This window comes from Salvelinus alpinus, chromosome 16 (assembly GCF_045679555.1).
Source record: "Salvelinus alpinus chromosome 16, SLU_Salpinus.1, whole genome shotgun sequence".
NCBI lineage: Eukaryota > Metazoa > Chordata > Actinopteri > Salmoniformes > Salmonidae > Salvelinus > Salvelinus alpinus.
The window spans coordinates 43,918,066-43,940,729 of NC_092101.1; the positions used below are offsets into that span (position 1 = coordinate 43,918,066).

General features: G+C 42.2%; 2 protein-coding genes across 10 annotated transcripts in view; both read right to left on the reverse strand.

Annotated features, from left to right (window-relative positions):
• The window catches only part of mast2 (microtubule associated serine/threonine kinase 2), a 297,943-nt gene extending 295,903 nt beyond the window's left edge, over positions 1–2,040 (reverse strand). For all 3 annotated transcript variants that reach the window (XM_071346358.1, XM_071346357.1, XM_071346355.1), the window contains exon 1: positions 992–2,040. In XM_071346358.1, coding sequence (XP_071202459.1) covers positions 992–1,066 — 75 coding nt within the window. In that variant the 5' untranslated portion in view covers positions 1,067–2,040. The remainder of the gene's footprint in view (positions 1–991) is intronic.
• A 211-nt stretch (positions 2,041–2,251) lies between these two features.
• The window catches only part of pde4dip (phosphodiesterase 4D interacting protein), a 138,604-nt gene continuing 118,191 nt past the window's right edge, over positions 2,252–22,664 (reverse strand). For 5 of the 7 annotated variants that reach the window (XM_071346329.1, XM_071346330.1, XM_071346326.1 and 2 more), the window contains 5 exons: positions 11,565–11,708; positions 11,078–11,213; positions 10,486–10,532; positions 6,539–6,632; positions 2,252–3,729 (listed from right to left, as the gene is read on the reverse strand). In XM_071346329.1, coding sequence (XP_071202430.1) covers positions 3,650–3,729; positions 6,539–6,632; positions 10,486–10,532; positions 11,078–11,213; positions 11,565–11,708 — 501 coding nt within the window. In that variant the 3' untranslated portion in view covers positions 2,252–3,649. The remainder of the gene's footprint in view (positions 3,730–6,538; positions 6,633–10,485; positions 10,533–11,077; positions 11,214–11,564; positions 11,709–22,664) is intronic. The other 2 variants (XM_071346325.1, XM_071346327.1) reach the window with 2 other exon arrangements.

Here is a 22,664-nt window from a genome sequence, read left to right on the forward strand (position 1 = left end):
AGAAAATATTGAGAGTGAGTTGTTGTTGAGCAGCACTGAAATCAACATGATTGGGAATGCTGATCCTGACCTTGTGCATTATTATTTTTCTGAGCGCCAACGATGTTCTAGCCGTAATATTAGACATTCTAATCCCATCCCATTTACCCTAAAGGCCAAACACTGTGGTGCTCCCTGCCAGATAATTCTCCCAAAAACAACTGGCATGTTAGCTCCCCTCCTCCTCTAGTCATAACATCTTGCAGAGAGCATACATACAGTATTGACATGAATAATGGGAGTGCTTGGGAAAGCATTTTAGGAGTACTGATCTAATTACCCAGTCTATTCATTATGATCTGAAAATGCAAAACAGATGAGACGCTTTATGAATGCTGGCCCTGATCTGGTTAGTGGTTATGGTATGGTCATGTTCCCTGAGGCAGTGAACTAGCAGAGCAGACTAAATGACACCACCTGCTCCCTCAGTGGTACTAAAACATGCCTCAACAACATAATCCCAAGTCAAGTGCTCATTGACCTCTGCCCTTCTTATCCACCTTGTGCTGTGTGCGCTCTCTTTCACGCCATTCTGAAATTTATCAGATTAAGTCAGTGTTTAGATAGATTGAAAGTAGGTGGAGTGAGGTCATGCAGTGCAGCAGGTGACCTGACTTGACGCAGGTTGGCCAGATAAGGCTGTATACATTATTACATAGAATTCATAAGAGATTCATGCAAGGACCAATCAGCAACCAATGAATAGGAATTGCAAAAACAAATCAGAAAATAGCACGTCAATCAATCAGTTTGACGTGTATTCAGTACAATCAACAAACACTGACGAAGCAATACCCAGTAAAATCACAGTTCTTGATTTCTGCATCTATAAAAGGTAGCGAGCTAGCTAGGTTACATTCGTGGGACCCAAACCTGTCTTTTAGCTGGCTTACTTTGTATTGTAGCTAGCTGGTCTAGGCTACTGAAGAACACTCATGTCATGACAACTCACCACATCTTTTGCCGCTGTCCCGCTACCGTGCTGGTCCGGAATTAGTTTTTTGTTTTTATTTTCGGTTCTCTTCATTTTCTCACGTGGAAAAAATTATGACAAAAATAAATGTGTTTCACAGATATCTGACTCTGCTTAGCTAATTTATGTTAGGTTAGCCAGCTAACTGTATTGACGTCTTCCTCGCATTTCCTTTGGAAACTTGAAATTCATATCTCCTGCTGCTGTGATGTGTTCAGCAAGTCCAACTGGTGCCAAATCCGACCGTAGAAATAAATCCCCGTTCAAATTAACTTCTTGGAACAAACATACTAAATGATCCTCGGCAACTGCAGTAATGTCACAACTATATTGACAGGTTGTCAGTCGCTTGGTTGCTGTAGTTACAAGCTAGCTAGCTAGCTCTCTAGTTAACGTAGTTATCTTTTTCCTGGCTACTGCATTTTACGCGCCACCTTTATGTAGCTTACTGGCTAGCTAGCTAGCTGAAAAACCTAACTAGCAAGGGTATCGAGCGAACAAAAATTAAAGGCGAGGTCGTACAATTACCAGTACATCAAAAACGATATTACATTTTTCGAACTCCACGCACCCCTGTGACTTCGCTATCAGACAGACCTGGATGGATGGTTAGCTAGAATCAAGCTAAGTCAGCTTCGTAGCTAGCTAACGTTACCTGCAAAAGACACCTTGTCATTGTAACACTTGGCATTATTTCTTGACAGGTGACGTAGCAGAAATGCTCGAGTTTCTTCCATCCAACTTAATGTAAAGTAAATTGTATTATTATTCACGAATGTCTCTCGATCGGTTGTCCTCGCCCTCTCTTTCAAATTGTCAGTCTTCCATCGTCGCCGGTGTGAGCTGGTGATCTGTGACTGTGTGCGGACTGTGCAGTCACGATTCGCTTCCTGAATCTCCTCTCACGTTTCAACTGCAGTGCCTCCTGCTCCTATACCACTGATCTAGGTTCAGCATGTCTTCAAGTTGCCAGAATTCAATACATTTGAAAGTAATTAAAATCTGACCTGTAATCAGCTTTCCATATGTAAACTAGACAAGGTGCACGCACTGAATATAAACATGCAGCGCGTGGCATGAGACCCTAGTGTAGATGAGCGAAGGAGTTGGTGTCTGCTGCCATCTCGTTGTTGAAATGGGTAAATATTCTAACTTGAGCACTTCAAATGACTGTGTGTGTGTAAAAAAAACGTAGATATGTTTTCAACATTTATAGAAATCTTCCAAGAACAAACATCATTCATATTTTAGTCCCGTTTTATTGAAAAGCTTCTCCCTAAAACAACAAGGGCTTGTAAGTAAGCATTTCACGGTATTCGACAAATAAAATTGGATTTGATATATTACACATGCATAAAAAATTAATTCAGCCCCTGACCTTCTCTTCCTGACACAAAAAAAGCTGTTTTAATGTACGCCCCTGCCATTATGTACATACAGTACATCTTATACAGATACAGCTTTGCATATCTCAGTGTAAGAAACCAAGTTTTCACATATCCTGCTGATGATTGTCACAGATTTTGTTAATAGAAAATAACATCTATGGTTACCATAACAGAATTAAAAAAATCAAATCAAAATAATATTGAATTTTTTTTTGTCTTAGAAGGGTTTAAATGTTAGCCCAAATTAAAACAACTTTACAAATTTGGAGAAAAAAACATTGTGTGGTCCATTCGCCTCCGAGGCATTTATGTTTAAAATCAAACATTTTAAAAATTACAACTTATTTTGGACCAAGCACCAAATGCTCCTGTCACTTTCTTAAATAGGTCATTGGAATACATCAGCAGGTCATAGTTGAATGTATTGCAGCTGGCAGCAGTATGCCGCCTGCTTTAAGGACTTAGGTCGAGAGACTAGATTTAAAGCTGGGAACAATCTTTACATCTTTAGTATGGTTACAGGTTCGAGCAGTTCAGCAGGAAGACAGTTCTAGGGTCAACCCATCCATAGGATCTTTAAAATCTGAATAGTGTTTACATCTTGTGACATCAGTAACAGACCATTTCAATGGCAGAAGAAGTATCATACGAAACAGGGTATCTAACATCTATAAATATGGCTTTTTTTCCCCTCAAACAACATGCAACTACTTTACACATACACACACTTACAAACTTGCCTTGTTAGAAGCAAAAAGGAAGCACTTTAGTCTAGTTTGGCTTTTTAAAAGCCTCTATTCCTGGCTTGTTCAAGGTTGATTGTCATAGGATCCTTGAAGAGGTTTCATATAGAGCTCAAAACATAATATATGTCTCAGGTAAAATAGGGGAAACACTTCAGTTGAGGTACCTTCGTAACACCTACATGAGCTATACATAACACCTGACATAAGACAGTCGTCAACATTCATTAATCACTGTTCCGCTTGGCATAAAAGAGCATCACAAAGAGCACCTGGCTGAACCCCTACTGACTATCAGACAGTCTCCCCTCAACTAAAGTGTTCTCCTTATTTAACCAGAAACCTGAGATTATGTCCCGTGTTTCAACAGGAAGTATCCTGTCTCCCAGTATTAGGCGGAAGTTGGAGCTGGTGCATCACAAAGAAGCTGCCTGTAGGGAACGCGGTACGTCAACCCCATGGGTCAGACCCTGGGTATTAGGCCACAGGACTGTAGGGGTCCTGGATTATGGAGCCTGGATCTGGGGTTTCACGATACCCCCACCAGCAGACTGGGTGAGCTCACAGAAGCCTCTTGGGTTTTCACCTGGGTGGAAGGATGAGGCAAAAGAGGATGGACGGGTCAGCATTCTTACAGTAAATATACAGTACCAGTCAAAGTTTGGACACACCTACTCATTCAAGAGTTTTTCTTTATTTTTACTATTTTCTTCATTGTAAAAAAGTTCTAAACAAATCAAAATATATTTTATATTTGAGATTCTTCAAAGCAGCCACCCTTTGCGTTGATGACAGCTTTGCACACTCTTGTCATTCTCTCAACCAGCGTCATGAGGTAGTCACCTGGAATGCATTTCAATTAACAGGTGTGCCTTGTTAAAAGTCAATTTGTGGAATTTCTTTCCTTCTTAATGCATTTAAGCCAATCAGTTGTATTGTGACAAGGTAGGGGTGGTATACAGAAGATAGCCCTATTTTGTAAAATACCGAGTCCATATTATGGCAAGAACAGCTCAAATAAGCAAAGAGAAATGACAGTCCATCATTACTTTAAGGCATGAAAGTCAGTCAATCCGTAATATTTCAAGAACTTTTCAAGTTTGCAAAAACCATCAAGCGCTATGACGAAACTGTCTCTCATGAGGACTGCCACAGGAAAGGAAGACCCAGAGTTACCTCTCCTGCAGATAAGTTCATTAGAGTCACCAGCCTCAGAAATTGCAGCCAAATAAATGCTTCACAGAGTTCAAGTAACAGACACATCTCAACATCAACAGGCCTTCTTGTCGAATTGCTACAAAGAAACCACTACTAAAGGACACCAATAAGAAGAAGACTTGCTTGGGCCAAGAAACACAAGCAATGAACATTAGACTGGTGGAAATCTGTTCTTTGGTCTGATGAGTCCAAATTTGAGATTTTTGGCTCCAACCTCCGTGTCTTTGTGAGATGCAAAGAAGGTGAAAGGATGATCATGAAGCTGGTTGAGAGAATGCCAAGAGTGTGCAAAGCTGTCATCAAGGCAAAGGGTGGCTACTTTGAAGAATCTTAAATATAAAATACATCTTGATTTGTTTAACACTTTTTTGGTTACTACATGATTCCATGTGTTAGTTAATAGTTTTGATGTCTTCACTATTATTCTAGAATGTAGAAAATAGTAAAAATAAAGAAAAACCCTTGAATGAGTAGGTGTGTCCACACTTTTGATTGGTACTGTATATAAGTATATATTTCATGTTACTATGTAATGTCATAACGCAATGAATCCACATGACATAAGTCATCTGACGTAAGACAATGAAATCACTCCATCAATGATTACCTCAAATTGTCTTCACATGCTTATTTATTTCCACTCTAACCTAAACAGAGTCAATTTAACACACACCACACACACACACACACACACACACACACACACACACACACACACACACACACACACACACACACACACACATTCAAGTAAGGTCACTAAAATCTGCTGATGGTAGGCCTACAACAAGTATGATCCCAATAAGTAGGTGTTAGAAAATGTTATATGTACAATGGTATTACAAAATAAAAATGTTTAACCAAGTGATTGCGTCAAAGACGGGATCATGCATTGCTGTTTAATATTTATGCTGCAGTAGTTTATGTGTCGGGGGGCTAGGGTCAGTTTGTTATACCTGGAGTACTTCTTCTGTCTTATCCAGTGTCCTGTGTGAATTTAAGTATGCTCTCTCTAATTCTCTAATTCTCTCTTTCTCTCTCTCGGAGGACCTGAGCCCTAGGACCATGCCTCAGGACTACCTGGCATGATGACGCCTTGCTGTCCCCAGTCCACCTGGCCGTGCTGCTGCTCCAGTTTCAACTGTTCTGCCTGCGGCTATGGAACCCTGACCTGTTCACCGGACGTACTACCTGTCCCAGACCTGCTGTTTTCAACTCTTTAGAGACAGCAGGAGCGGTAGAGATACTCTTAATGATCGGCTATGAAAAGCCAACTGACATTTACTCCTGAGGTGCTGACTTGCTGCACCCTCGACAACTACTGTGATTATTATTATTTGACCATGCTGGTCATTTATGAACATTTGAACATCTTGGCCATGTTCTGTTATAATCTCCACCCGGCACAGCCAGAAGAGGACTGGCCACCCCTCATAGCCTGGTTCCTCTCTAGGTTTCTTCCTAGGTTTTGGCCTTTTTAGGTAGTTTTTCCTAGCCACCGTGCTTCTACACCTGCATTGCTTGCTGTTTGGGGTTTTAGGCTGGGTTTCTGTACAGCACTTTGAGATATCAGCTGATATAAGAAGGGCTATATAAATACATTTGATTTGATTTTGATTTGATTTAATCCTAGTAGGTCTCCTACTCTATGAAGGAAGCTGGTTAAAGGCCCAGTGCCGTCAAAATTCAGTTTCCTGTGTTTTCTAAATTGTACAACAGCTGATGAAGTGAACACTGTAAAAGTGTGCAAAAAGGTGATCAGTGGTATTTCACACAGGACCTTCTAATCTGCAGTTTTTAAATGAGTGGAGTTTTGGCTCGCCTGGTGACATCACCAGGCTGTATAAGTTTATATACAAATAACAAAGACAGTTCCAAACCTCGCTGCCAATTACAGGTCATTTTCAGGTTACATATCACTCCCAATAGACCCCTCCAATTAGGCCTCTTATTCAGACCACTCCCAGACAGGTTAGCAAAATTAATGATTGAGAAAGTTTTTTTGTTGTTGACCATTTAAATGGAAAACAATTATAGTAAGGTACATCATTGTTACTCAGAAACAATTTGATATTGAGATAAAAACAGCTGCATTTGGGCCTTTAAAGATAGGCAGGGTGGATTACTGGATGCTGATACAGGCACACTGACAGGCACAGCATGCCAGGGAGTCGTACCTTTACCAACCCAGGGATGGGAGGAAGAGGAGGAGGAGGAGGGGAAAGAAGTGAGGCCAAGGGAGGACATTCTCTGCTCGTTCTCCTGGAATAACTCAAGAAGAGCGAGAGATGGAGCGAAATAGAGGGAGATAGAGAGACAATTATGGAGAGTGCATGTGAGAGGAGGCCGGGTGAGAGAGAAAGGGGTAAAGGAGATGGAATACCTAACAGGGATTTTTCTTAAGAAGTAGATTAAGAGCATTAAGAGGGTGGTGAGTTCTAGAGGTGGTGAGTTCTAGAGGTGGAGAGTTCTAGAGGGTGGTGAGGTCTAGAGGGTGGTGAGGTCTAGAGGTGGAGAGTTCTAGAGGGTGGTGAGGTCTAGAGGGTGGTGAGGTCTAGAGGGTGGAGAGTTCTAGAGGTGGAGAGTTCTAGAGGGTGGAGAGTTCTAGAGGGTGGTGAGGTCTAGAGGGTGGTGAGGTCTAGAGGTGGTGAGTTCTAGAGGTGGAGAGTTCTAGAGGGTGGTGAGGTCTAGAGGGTGGTGAGGTCTAGAGGGTGGAGAGTTCTAGAGGTGGAGAGTTCTAGAGGGTGGAGAGTTCTAGAGGGTGGTGAGGTCTAGAGGGTGGTGAGGTCTAGAGGGTGGAGAGTTCTAGAGGTGGTGAGTTCTAGAGGGTGGTGAGGTCTAGAGGTGGAGAGTTCTAGAGGGTGGAGAGTTCTAGAGGGTGGAGAGTTCTAGAGGGTGGTGAGTTCTAGAGGGTGGTGAGTTCTAGAGGGTGGTGAGGTCTAGAGGGTGGTGAGTTCTAGAGGGTGGTGAGTTCTAGAGGGTGGTGAGTTCTAGAGGTGGAGAGTTCTAGAGGGTGGTGAGTTCTAGAGGGTGGTGAGTTTTAGAGGGTGGTGAGTTCTAGAGGTGGAGAGTTCTAGAGGGTGGAGAGTTCTAGAGGGTGGTGAGTTCTAGAGGGTGGTGAGTTCTAGAGGGTGGTGAGGTCTAGAGGGTGGTGAGGTCTAGAGGGTGGTGAGTTCTAGAGGGTGGTGAGGTCTAGAGGGTGGTGAGTTCTAGAGGGTGGTGAGTTCTAGAGGTGGAGAGTTCTAGAGGGTGGAGAGTTCTAGAGGGTGGAGAGTTCTAGAGGGTGGTGAGTTCTAGAGGGTGGTGAGTTCTAGAGGGTGGTGAGTTCTAGAGGGTGGTGAGGTCTAGAGGGTGGTGAGTTCTAGAGGTGGAGAGTTCTAGAGGGTGGAGAGTTCTAGAGGGTGGTGAGTTCTAGAGGGTGGTGAGTTCTAGAGGGTGGTGAGGTCTAGAGGGTGGAGAGTTCTAGAGGGTGGTGAGTTCTAGAGGGTGGTGAGTTCTAGAGGGTGGTGAGTTCTAGAGGTGGAGAGTTCTAGAGGGTGGAGAGTTCTAGAGGGTGGAGAGTTCTAGAGGATGGTGAGTTCTAGAGGTGGTGAGTTCTAGAGGTGGTGAGTTCTAGAGGGTGGAGAGTTCTAGAGGGTGGAGAGTTCTAGAGGGTGGAGAGTTCTAGAGGGTGGAGAGTTCTAGAGGGTGGTGAGGTCTAGAGGGTGGAGAGTTCTAGAGGTGGAGAGTTCTAGAGGGTGGAGAGTTCTAGAGGGTGGTGAGGTCTAGAGGGTGGTGAGGTCTAGAGGTGGTGAGTTCTAGAGGTGGAGAGTTCTAGAGGGTGGTGAGGTCTAGAGGGTGGTGAGGTCTAGAGGGTGGAGAGTTCTAGAGGTGGAGAGTTCTAGAGGGTGGAGAGTTCTAGAGGGTGGTGAGGTCTAGAGGGTGGTGAGGTCTAGAGGGTGGAGAGTTCTAGAGGTGGTGAGTTCTAGAGGGTGGTGAGGTCTAGAGGGTGGAGAGTTCTAGAGGTGGAGAGTTCTAGAGGGTGGAGAGTTCTAGAGGGTGGTGAGTTCTAGAGGGTGGTGAGTTCTAGAGGGTGGTGAGTTCTAGAGGGTGGTGAGTTCTAGAGGGTGGTGAGTTCTAGAGGTGGAGAGTTCTAGAGGTGGTGAGTTCTAGAGGTGGTGAGTTCTAGAGGGTGGAGAGTTCTAGAGGGTGGAGAGTTCTAGAGGGTGGAGAGTTCTAGAGGGTGGAGAGTTCTAGAGGGTGGTGAGGTCTAGAGGGTGGAGAGTTCTAGAGGTGGAGAGTTCTAGAGGGTGGAGAGTTCTAGAGGGTGGTGAGGTCTAGAGGGTGGTGAGGTCTAGAGGTGGTGAGTTCTAGAGGTGGAGAGTTCTAGAGGGTGGTGAGGTCTAGAGGGTGGTGAGGTCTAGAGGGTGGAGAGTTCTAGAGGTGGAGAGTTCTAGAGGGTGGAGAGTTCTAGAGGGTGGTGAGGTCTAGAGGGTGGTGAGGTCTAGAGGGTGGAGAGTTCTAGAGGTGGTGAGTTCTAGAGGGTGGTGAGGTCTAGAGGGTGGAGAGTTCTAGAGGTGGAGAGTTCTAGAGGGTGGAGAGTTCTAGAGGGTGGTGAGTTCTAGAGGGTGGTGAGTTCTAGAGGGTGGTGAGGTCTAGAGGGTGGTGAGTTCTAGAGGGTGGTGAGTTCTAGAGGGTGGTGAGTTCTAGAGGTGGAGAGTTCTAGAGGGTGGTGAGTTCTAGAGGGTGGTGAGTTCTAGAGGGTGGTGAGTTCTAGAGGTGGAGAGTTCTAGAGGGTGGAGAGTTCTAGAGGGTGGTGAGTTCTAGAGGGTGGTGAGTTCTAGAGGGTGGTGAGTTCTAGAGGGTGGTGAGGTCTAGAGGGTGGTGAGGTCTAGAGGGTGGTGAGTTCTAGAGGGTGGTGAGGTCTAGAGGGTGGTGAGTTCTAGAGGGTGGTGAGTTCTAGAGGTGGAGAGTTCTAGAGGGTGGAGAGTTCTAGAGGGTGGAGAGTTCTAGAGGGTGGTGAGTTCTAGAGGGTGGTGAGTTCTATAGGGTGGTGAGGTCTAGAGGGTGGTGAGTTCTAGAGGTGGAGAGTTCTAGAAGGTGGAGAGTTCTAGAGGGTGGTGAGTTCTAGAGGGTGGTGAGTTCTAGAGGGTGGTGAGGTCTAGAGGGTGGAGAGTTCTAGAGGGTGGTGAGTTCTAGAGGGTGGTGAGTTCTAGAGGGTGGTGAGTTCTAGAGGTGGAGAGTTCTAGAGGGTGGAGAGTTCTAGAGGGTGGAGAGTTCTAGAGGGTGGAGAGTTCTAGAGGATGGTGAGTTCTAGAGGTGGTGAGTTCTAGAGGTGGTGAGTTCTAGAGGATGGTGAGTTCTAGAGGGTGGTGAGTTCTGGAGGTGGAGAGTTCTGGAGGTGGAGAGTTCTAGAGGGTGGTGTGTTCTAGAGGGTGGTGTGTTCTAGAGGGTGGAGAGTTATAGAGGTGGAGAGTTCCTGAGGTGGAGAGTTCCTGAGGTAGAGAGTTCCTGAGGTGGAGAGTTCTAGAGGGTGGAGAGTTCTAGAGGGTTGTGAGTTCTAGAGGGTGGTGAGTTCTAGAGGGTGGAGAGTTCTAGAGGGTGGAGAGTTCTAGAGGGTGGAGAGTTCTAGAGGGTGGAGAGTTCTAGAGGGTGGAGAGTTCTAGAGGGTGAGAGTTCTAGAGGTGGTGAGATCTAGAGGGTGAGAGTTCTAGAGGGTGGTGATTTCTAGACGGTGGTGAGTTCTAGAGGTGGTGAGTTCTAGAGGTGGTGAGTTCTAGAGGGTGGTGAGTTCTAGAGGGTGGTGAGTTCTAGAGGTGGTGAGTTCTAGAGGGTGGTGAGTTCTAGAGGGTGGTGAGTTCTAGAGGTGGTGAGTTCTAGAGGGTGGTGAGTTCTAGAGGGTGGTGAGTTCTAGAGGTGGTGAGTTCTAGAGGGTGGTGAGGTCTAGAGGGTGGTGAGGTCTAGAGGGTGGTGAGGTTTAGAGGGTGGTGAGGTCTAGGGGGGGTGAGTTCTAGAGGGTGAGTTCTAGAGGGTGGTGAGTTCTAGAAGTGGTGAGTTCTAGAGGTGGTGAGTTCTAGAGGTGGTGAGTTCTAGAGGGTGTGAGAAGAAATCAATAAGTCAGATCCTGCAAAAAGGGTGAGCTCACCTCTAAGTTTGTCCGTGCCTTCTTCAAGACATCCTTTGTTCTTGACACTGTAAACAATCAGAAGCAAAACTGTTGTGATTAATCTGTGACTATCACCCATCACTTCAACCACACATACAAACACAAAAGTAAGTAATTAATTCCCAAGGCCCTCACACAATCGGTGCTGAGGGACACACAAGCACACACACACACACACACATAGAGAGAGACAGATATAGAGAGACAGAGAGAAACATATAGAGACATAGACAGAGAGAAACATATAGAGACATAGACAAAGAGAGACAGAGAGACAGTCAGAAACATAGAGAGACATAGACATAGAGAAACATAGAGAAACATAGACAGAGAGAAACATAGAGAAACATAGACAGAGAGAAACATAGAGAAACATAGAGAAACATAGACAGAGAGGGGAGGAATGACGAACAAAGGAATGAACAAAAGGGAAGATACATGACTGGGCATAGAAGGAGGAGATAGGACAGGGGGAGAGAAAGAAGAACACAGAAGAGGGAGGGGAAGGAGGGGAGAGGTAAAATAGGAGAGATATAGGACCAAGAGGAGGAGAGAGGTAGGAGTCACTCACGTTGACTGACGATGAAGTGTTCTATACTGTCTTTGATGCGGTTGGAGCTTTTTAGTCTCTCCATGGCGTCCTTTAGAGCCTCCTCCTGCTCTGAGATCCGCTGACGCATCGTGTGGACCTCCTTTAGAGACAGCTCCTGGACACACACACACACACACACACACACACACACACACACACACACACACACACACACACACACACACACACACACACACACACACACACACACACACACACACACACACACACACACACAGAGAGACAGATAAAACACACTGTCACACTTCAGAAATCTACACACCTGTAAAAAGCAGTGAGGTTACAGGGAGTCCACATAGTGACAAATCCATTAACAAAAATCACCACTAAAGCTTACATACACACTCTCAAACATGATCAGTGACACACATGACACGCTAACAGCATAAGGAAATACCCTTCATTTAACTCTTACAAACAAACATAAAGAGTATAAGATTCTGACCGTCTTGGTGCTCTGAGTGGACCCCTCACTATTGGGCAGTGCTGCCCTCCAGAACATTCTGAGCTGGGAGCTGGCATCCTCAAGGATCTTCCTCAGGGTCGTAGAGCAGGTCAGCAGACTCCTCACACAGCCCGGGTCCACAGGCTGGCACAGAGAGAGAGAGAGAGATCCACAGAAACAGTTAGACTAAACTAATCTAACTAAAACACAGGTAAACAATCCAAAAGTTGAACATATTTTCAGCTCAACTAGCTACAGTATACTGTAGACAACACAACTAAGATAAAACCAGCTCAACTAGCTATACTGTAGACAACACTACTAGATGAAACCAGCTCAACTAGCTATACTGTAGACAACACTACTAAGATGAAACCAGCTCAACTAGTTATACTGTAGACAACACAACTAAGATAAAACCAGCTCAACTAGCTATACTGTAGACAACACTACTAGATGAAACCAGCTCAACTAGCTATACTGTAGACAACACTACTAAGATGAAACCAGCTCAACTAGTTATACTGTAGACAACACTACTAGATGAAACCAGCTCAACTAGCTATACTGTAGACAACACTACTAGATGAAACCAGCTCAACTAGCTATACTGTAGACAACACTACTAAGATGAAACCAGCTCAACTAGCTATACTGTAGACACCACTACTAAGATAAAACCAGCTCAACTAGTTATACTGTAGACAACACTACTAGATGAAACCAGCTCAACTAGCTATACTGTAGACAACACTACTAGATGAAACCAGCTCAACTAGCTATACTGTAGACAACACTACTAGATGAAACCAGCTCAACTAGCTATACTGTAGACAACACTACTAGATGAAACCAGCTCAACTAGCTATACTGTAGACAACACTACTAGATGAAACCAGCTCAACTAGCTATACTGTAGACAACACTACTAAGATAAAACCAGCTCAACTAGCTATACTGTAGACAACACTACTAGATGAAACCAGCTCAACTAGCTATACTGTAGACAACACTACTAGATGAAACCAGCTCAACTAGTTATACTGTAGACAACACTACTAAGATAAAACCAGCTCAACTAGCTATACTGTAGACAACACTACTAGATGAAACCAGCTCAACTAGCTATACTGTAGACAACACAACTAAGATAAAACCAGCTCAACTAGCTATACTGTAGACAACACTACTAAGATAAAACCAGCTCAACTAGCTATACTGTAGACAACACAACTAAGATAAAACCAGCTCAACTAGCTATACTGTAGACAACACTACTAGATGAAACCAGCTCAACTAGCTATACTGTAGACAACACTACTAGATGAAACCAGCTCAACTAGCTATACTGTAGACAACACTACTAAGATAAAACCAGCTCAACTAGCTATACTGTAGACAACACAACTAAGATAAAACCAGCTCAACTAGCTGTACTGTAGACAACACAACTAATATGAAACCAGCTCAACTAGCTATACTGTAGACAACACTACTAGATGAAACCAGCTCAACTAGCTGTACTGTAGACAACACTACTAGATGAAACCAGCTCAACTAGCTATACTGTAGACAACACTACTAGATGAAACCAGCTCAACTAGCTATACTGTAGACAACACTACTAAGATGAAACCAGCTCAACTAGCTATACTGTAGACAACACTACTAGATGAAACCAGCTCAACTAGCTATACTGTAGACAACACTACTAGATGAAACCAGCTCAACTAGCTGTACTGTAGACAACACAACTAATATGAAACCAGCTCAACTAGCTATACTGTAGACAACACTACTAAGATGAAACCAGCTCAACTAGCTGTACTGTAGACAACACTACTAGATGAAACCAGCTCAACTAGCTATACTGTAGACAACACTACTAAGATGAAACCAGCTCAACTAGCTATACTGTAGACAACACTACTAGATGAAACCAGCTCAACTAGCTATACTGTAGACAACACTACTAAGATAAAACCAGCTCAACTAGCTATACTGTAGACAACACTACTAAGATGAAACCAGCTCAACTAGCTATACTGTAGACAACACTACTAGATGAAACCAGCTGAACTAGCTATACTGTAGACAACACTACTAAGATGAAACCAGCTCAACTAGCTATACTGTAGACAACACTACTAGATGAAACCAGCTCAACTAGCTATACTGTAGACAACACTACTAGATGAAACCAGCTCAACTAGCTATACTGTAGACAACACTACTAAGATGAAACCAGCTCAACTAGCTATACTGTAGACAACACTACTAAGATAAAACCAGCTCAACTAGCTATACTGTAGACAACACAACTAGATGAAACCAGCTCAACTAGCTATACTGTAGACAACACTACTAAGATGAAACCAGCTCAACTAGCTATACTGTAGACAACACTACTAAGATGAAACCAGCTCAACTAGCTATACTGTAGACAACACTACTAGATGAAACCAGCTCAACTAGTTATACTGTAGACAACACTACTAGATGAAACCAGCTCAACTAGCTACACTGTAGACAACACTACTAAGATGAAACCAGCTCAACTAGTTATACTGTAGACAACACTACTAGATGAAACCAGCTCAACTAGCTATACTGTAGACAACACTACTAAGATAAAACCAGCTCAACTAGCTATACTGTAGACAACACTACTAAGATAAAACCAGCTCAACTAGCTATACTGTAGACAACACTACTAAGATAAAACCAGCTCAACTAGCTATACTGTAGACAACACTACTAGATGAAACCAGCTGAACTAGCTATACTGTAGACAACACTACTAGATGAAACCAGCTCAACTAGCTGTACTGTAGACAACACTACTAGATGAAACCAGCTCAACTAGCTATACTGTAGACAACACTACTAAGATGAAACCAGCTCAACTAGCTGTACTGTAGACAACACTACTAGATGAAACCAGCTCAACTAGCTATACTGTAGACAACACTACTAGATGAAACCAGCTCAACTAGCTATACTGTAGACAACACTACTAGATGAAACCAGCTCAACTAGCTATACTGTAGACAACACTACTAAGATGAAACCAGCTCAACTAGTTATACTGTAGACAACACAACTAATATGAAACCAGCTCAACTAGCTATACTGTAGACAACACTACTAGATGAAACCAGCTCAACTAGCTATACTGTAGACAACACTACTAGATGAAACCAGCTCAACTAGCTATACTGTAGACAACACTACTAGATGAAACCAGCTCAACTAGCTGTACTGTAGACAACACTACTAGATGAAACCAGCTCAACTAGCTATACTGTAGACAACACTACTAGATGAAACCAGCTCAACTAGCTATACTGTAGACAACACTACTAAGATGAAACCAGCTCAACTAGCTGTACTGTAGACAACACTACTAGATGAAACCAGCTCAACTAGCTATACTGTAGACAACACTACTAAGATGAAACCAGCTCAACTAGCTATACTGTAGACAACACTACTAGATGAAACCAGCTCAACTAGCTATACTGTAGACAACACTACTAGATGAAACCAGCTCAACTAGCTATACTGTAGACAACACTACTAGATGAAACCAGCTCAACTAGCTATACTGTAGACAACACTACTAGATGAAACCAGCTCAACTAGCTATACTGTAGACAACACTACTAAGATGAAACCAGCTCAACTAGCTATACTGTAGACAACACTACTAAGATGAAACCAGCTCAACTAGCTATACTGTAGACAACACTACTAAGATGAAACCAGCTCAACTAGCTATACTGTAGACAACACTACTAAGATGAAACCAGCTCAACTAGCTATACTGTAGACAACACTACTAAGATGAAACCAGCTCAACTAGCTGTACTGTAGACAACACTACTAGATGAAACCAGCTCAACTAGCTATACTGTAGACAACACTACTAAGATGAAACCAGCTCAACTAGCTGTACTGTAGACAACACTACTAGATGAAACCAGCTCAACTAGCTGTACTGTAGACAACACTACTAGATGAAACCAGCTCAACTAGCTATACTGTAGACAACACTACTAGATGAAACCAGCTCAACTAGCTATACTGTAGACAACACTACTAAGATGAAACCAGCTCAACTAGCTATACTGTAGACAACACTACTAGATGAAACCAGCTCAACTAGCTATACTGTAGACAACACTACTAGATGAAACCAGCTCAACTAGCTATACTGTAGACAACACTACTAGATGAAACCAGCTCAACTAGCTATACTGTAGACAACACTACTAAGATGAAACCAGCTCAACTAGCTATACTGTAGACAACACTACTAAGATGAAACCAGCTCAACTAGCTATACTGTAGACAACACTACTAGATGAAACCAGCTCAACTAGCTATACTGTAGACAACACTACTAAGATGAAACCAGCTCAACTAGCTATACTGTAGACAACACTACTAGATGAAACCAGCTCAACTAGCTATACTGTAGACAACACTACTAGATGAAACCAGCTCAACTAGCTATACTGTAGACAACACTACTAAGATGAAACCAGCTCAACTAGCTATACTGTAGACAACACTACTAAGATGAAACCAGCTCAACTAGCTATACTGTAGACAACACAACTAGATGAAACCAGCTCAACTAGCTATACTGTAGACAACACTACTAAGATGAAACCAGCTCAACTAGCTATACTGTAGACAACACTACTAAGATGAAACCAGCTCAACTAGCTATACTGTAGACAACACTACTAGATGAAACCAGCTCAACTAGCTATACTGTAGACAACACTACTAGATGAAACCAGCTCAACTAGCTATACTGTAGACAACACTACTAGATGAAACCAGCTCAACTAGCTATACTGTAGACAACACTACTAAGATGAAACCAGCTCAACTAGTTATACTGTAGACAACACAACTAATATGAAACCAGCTCAACTAGCTATACTGTAGACAACACTACTAGATGAAACCAGCTCAACTAGCTATACTGTAGACAACACTACTAGATGAAACCAGCTCAACTAGCTATACTGTAGACAACACTACTAGATGAAACCAGCTCAACTAGCTGTACTGTAGACAACACTACTAGATGAAACCAGCTCAACTAGCTATACTGTAGACAACACTACTAGATGAAACCAGCTCAACTAGCTATACTGTAGACAACACTACTAAGATGAAACCAGCTCAACTAGCTGTACTGTAGACAACACTACTAGATGAAACCAGCTCAACTAGCTATACTGTAGACAACACTACTAAGATGAAACCAGCTCAACTAGCTATACTGTAGACAACACTACTAGATGAAACCAGCTCAACTAGCTATACTGTAGACAACACTACTAGATGAAACCAGCTCAACTAGCTATACTGTAGACAACACTACTAGATGAAACCAGCTCAACTAGCTATACTGTAGACAACACTACTAGATGAAACCAGCTCAACTAGCTATACTGTAGACAACACTACTAAGATGAAACCAGCTCAACTAGCTATACTGTAGACAACACTACTAAGATGAAACCAGCTCAACTAGCTATACTGTAGACAACACTACTAAGATGAAACCAGCTCAACTAGCTATACTGTAGACAACACTACTAAGATGAAACCAGCTCAACTAGCTATACTGTAGACAACACTACTAAGATGAAACCAGCTCAACTAGCTGTACTGTAGACAACACTACTAGATGAAACCAGCTCAACTAGCTATACTGTAGACAACACTACTAAGATGAAACCAGCTCAACTAGCTGTACTGTAGACAACACTACTAGATGAAACCAGCTCAACTAGCTGTACTGTAGACAACACTACTAGATGAAACCAGCTCAACTAGCTATACTGTAGACAACACTACTAGATGAAACCAGCTCAACTAGCTATACTGTAGACAACACTACTAAGATGAAACCAGCTCAACTAGCTATACTGTAGACAACACTACTAGATGAAACCAGCTCAACTAGCTATACTGTAGACAACACTACTAGATGAAACCAGCTCAACTAGCTATACTGTAGACAACACTACTAGATGAAACCAGCTCAACTAGCTATACTGTAGACAACACTACTAAGATGAAACCAGCTCAACTAGCTATACTGTAGACAACACTACTAAGATGAAACCAGCTCAACTAGCTATACTGTAGACAACACTACTAGATGAAACCAGCTCAACTAGCTATACTGTAGACAACACTACTAAGATGAAACCAGCTCAACTAGCTATACTGTAGACAACACTACTAGATGAAACCAGCTCAACTAGCTATACTGTAGACAACACTACTAGATGAAACCAGCTCAACTAGCTATACTGTAGACAACACTACTAAGATGAAACCAGCTCAACTAGCTATACTGTAGACAACACTACTAAGATGAAACCAGCTCAACTAGCTATACTGTAGACAACACTACTAGATGAAACCAGCTCAACTAGCTATACTGTAGACAACACTACTAAGATGAAACCAGCTCAACTAGCTATACTGTAGACAACACTACTAAGATGAAACCAGCTCAACTAGCTATACTGTAGACAACACTACTAGATGAAACCAGCTCAACTAGCTATACTGTAGACAACACTACTAGATGAAACCAGCTCAACTAGCTATACTGTAGACAACACTACTAAGATGAAACCAGCTCAACTAGTTATACTGTAGACAACACTACTAGATGAAACCAGCTCAACTAGCTATACTGTAGACAACACTACTAAGATGAAACCAGCTCAACTAGCTATACTGTAGACAACACTACTAAGATGAAACCAGCTCAACTAGCTATACTGTAGACAACACTACTAAGATGAAACCAGCTCAACTAGCTATACTGTAGACAACACTACTAGATGAAACCAGCTCGAACTAGCTATACTGTAGACAACACTACTAGATGAAACCAGCTCAACTAGCTATACTGTAGACAACACTACTAGATGAAACCAGCTCAACTAGCTATACTGTAGACAACACTACTAAGATGAAACCAGCTCAACTAGCTATACTGTAGACAACACTACTAGATGAAACCAGCTCAACTAGCTATACTGTAGACAACACTACTAGATGAAACCAGCTCAACTAGCTATACTGTAGACAACACTACTAGATGAAACCAGCTCAACTAGCTATACTGTAGACAACACTACTAAGATGAAACCAGCTCAACTAGCTATACTGTAGACAACACTACTAGATGAAACCAGCTCAACTAGCTATACTGTAGACAACACTACTAGATGAAACCAGCTCAACTAGCTATACTGTAGACAACACTACTAGATGAAACCAGCTCAACTAGCTATACTGTAGACAACACTACTAAGATGAAACCAGCTCAACTAGCTATACTGTAGACAACACTACTAGATGAAACCAGCTCAACTAGCTATACTGTAGACAACACTACTAAGATGAAACCAGCTCAACTAGCTATACTGTAGACAACACTACTAGATGAAACCAGCTCAACTAGCTATACTGTAGACAACACTACTAGATGAAACCAGCTCAACTAGCTATACTGTAGACAACACTACTAGATGAAACCAGCTCAACTAGCTATACTGTAGACAACACTACTAGATGAAACCAGCTCAACTAGCTATACTGTAGACAACACTACTAAGATGAAACCAGCTCAACTAGCTATACTGTAGACAACACTACTAAGATGAAACCAGCTCAACTAGCTATACTGTAGACAACACTACTAAGATGAAACCAGCTCAACTAGCTATACTGTAGACAACACTACTAAGATGAAACCAGCTCAACTAGCTATACTGTAGACAACACTACTAAGATGAAACCAGCTCAACTAGCTATACTGTAGACAACACTACTAGATGAAACCAGCTCAACTAGCTATACTGTAGACAACACTACTAAGATGAAACCAGCTCAACTAGCTATACTGTAGACAACACTACTAGATGAAACCAGCTCAACTAGCTGTACTGTAGACAACACTACTAGATGAAACCAGCTCAACTAGCTATACTGTAGACAACACTACTAGATGAAACCAGCTCAACTAGCTATACTGTAGACAACACTACTAAGATGAAACCAGCTCAACTAGCTATACTGTAGACAACACTACTAGATGAAACCAGCTCAACTAGCTATACTGTAGACAACACTACTAGATGAAACCAGCTCAACTAGCTATACTGTAGACAACACTACTAGATGAAACCAGCTCAACTAGCTATACTGTAGACAACACTACTAAGATGAAACCAGCTCAACTAGCTATACTGTAGACAACACTACTAAGATGAAACCAGCTCAACTAGCTATACTGTAGACAACACTACTAGATGAAACCAGCTCAACTAGCTATACTGTAGACAACACTACTAAGATGAAACCAGCTCAACTAGCTATACTGTAGACAACACTACTAGATGAAACCAGCTCAACTAGCTATACTGTAGACAACACTACTAGATGAAACCAGCTCAACTAGCTATACTGTAGACAACACTACTAAGATGAAACCAGCTCAACTAGCTATACTGTAGACAACACTACTAAGATGAAACCAGCTCAACTAGCTATACTGTAGACAACACTACTAGATGAAACCAGCTCAACTAGCTATACTGTAGACAACACTACTAAGATGAAACCAGCTCAACTAGCTATACTGTAGACAACACTACTAAGATGAAACCAGCTCAACTAGCTATACTGTAGACAACACTACTAGATGAAACCAGCTCAACTAGCTATACTGTAGACAACACTACTAGATGAAACCAGCTCAACTAGCTATACTGTAGACAACACTACTAAGATGAAACCAGCTCAACTAGCTATACTGTAGACAACACTACTAGATGAAACCAGCTCAACTAGCTATACTGTAGACAACACTACTAAGATGAAACCAGCTCAACTAGCTATACTGTAGACAACACTACTAAGATGAAACCAGCTCAACTAGCTATACTGTAGACAACACTACTAGATGAAACCAGCTCAACTAGCTATACTGTAGACAACACTACTAGATGAAACCAGCTGAACTAGCTATACTGTAGACAACACTACTAGATGAAACCAGCTCAACTAGCTGTACTGTAGACAACACTACTAGATGAAACCAGCTCAACTAGCTATACTGTAGACAACACTACTAAGATGAAACCAGCTCAACTAGCTGTACTGTAGACAACACTACTAGATGAAACCAGCTCAACTAGCTATACTGTAGACAACACTACTAGATGAAACCAGCTCAACTAGCTATACTGTAGACAACACTACTAGATGAAACCAGCTCAACTAGCTATACTGTAGACAACACTACTAAGATGAAACCAGCTCAACTAGTTATACTGTAGACAACACAACTAATATGAAACCAGCTCAACTAGCTATACTGTAGACAACACTACTAGATGAAACCAGCTCAACTAGCTATACTGTAGACAACACTACTAGATGAAACCAGCTCAACTAGCTATACTGTAGACAACACTACTAGATGAAACCAGCTCAACTAGCTATACTGTAGACAACACTACTAGATGAAACCAGCTCAACTAGCTATACTGTAGACAACACTACTAGATGAAACCAGCTCAACTAGCTATACTGTAGACAACACTACTAAGATGAAACCAGCTCAACTAGCTATACTGTAGACAACACTACTAGATGAAACCAGCTCAACTAGCTATACTGTAGACAACACTACTAAGATGAAACCAGCTCAACTAGCTATACTGTAGACAACACTACTAAGATGAAACCAGCTCAACTAGCTATACTGTAGACAACACTACTAGATGAAACCAGCTCAACTAGCTATACTGTAGACAACACTACTAGATGAAACCAGCTCAACTAGCTATACTGTAGACAACACTACTAGATGAAACCAGCTCAACTAGCTATACTGTAGACAACACTACTAGATGAAACCAGCTCAACTAGCTATACTGTAGACAACACTACTAGATGAAACCAGCTCAACTAGCTATACTGTAGACAACACTACTAAGATGAAACCAGCTCAACTAGCTATACTGTAGACAACACTACTAGATGAAACCAGCTCAACTAGCTATACTGTAGACAACACTACTAAGATGAAACCAGCTCAACTAGCTATACTGTAGACAACACTACTAGATGAAACCAGCTCAACTAGCTATACTGTAGACAACACTACTAGATGAAACCAGCTCAACTAGCTATACTGTAGACAACACTACTAGATGAAACCAGCTCAACTAGCTATACTGTAGACAACACTACTAGATGAAACCAGCTCAACTAGCTATACTGTAGACAACACTACTAAGATGAAACCAGCTCAACTAGCTATACTGTAGACAACACTACTAAGATGAAACCAGCTCAACTAGCTATACTGTAGACAACACTACTAAGATGAAACCAGCTCAACTAGCTATACTGTAGACAACACTACTAAGATGAAACCAGCTCAACTAGCTATACTGTAGACAACACTACTAAGATGAAACCAGCTCAACTAGCTGTACTGTAGACAACACTACTAGATGAAACCAGCTCAACTAGCTATACTGTAGACAACACTACTAAGATGAAACCAGCTCAACTAGCTGTACTGTAGACAACACTACTAGATGAAACCAGCTCAACTAGCTGTACTGTAGACAACACTACTAGATGAAACCAGCTCAACTAGCTATACTGTAGACAACACTACTAGATGAAACCAGCTCAACTAGCTATACTGTAGACAACACTACTAAGATGAAACCAGCTCAACTAGCTATACTGTAGACAACACTACTAGATGAAACCAGCTCAACTAGCTATACTGTAGACAACACTACTAGATGAAACCAGCTCAACTAGCTATACTGTAGACAACACTACTAGATGAAACCAGCTCAACTAGTTATACTGTAGACAACACAACTAATATGAAACCAGCTCAACTAGCTATACTGTAGACAACACTACTAGATGAAACCAGCTCAACTAGTTATACTGTAGACAACACTACTAGATGAAACCAGCTCAACTAGCTATACTGTAGACAACACTACTAAGATG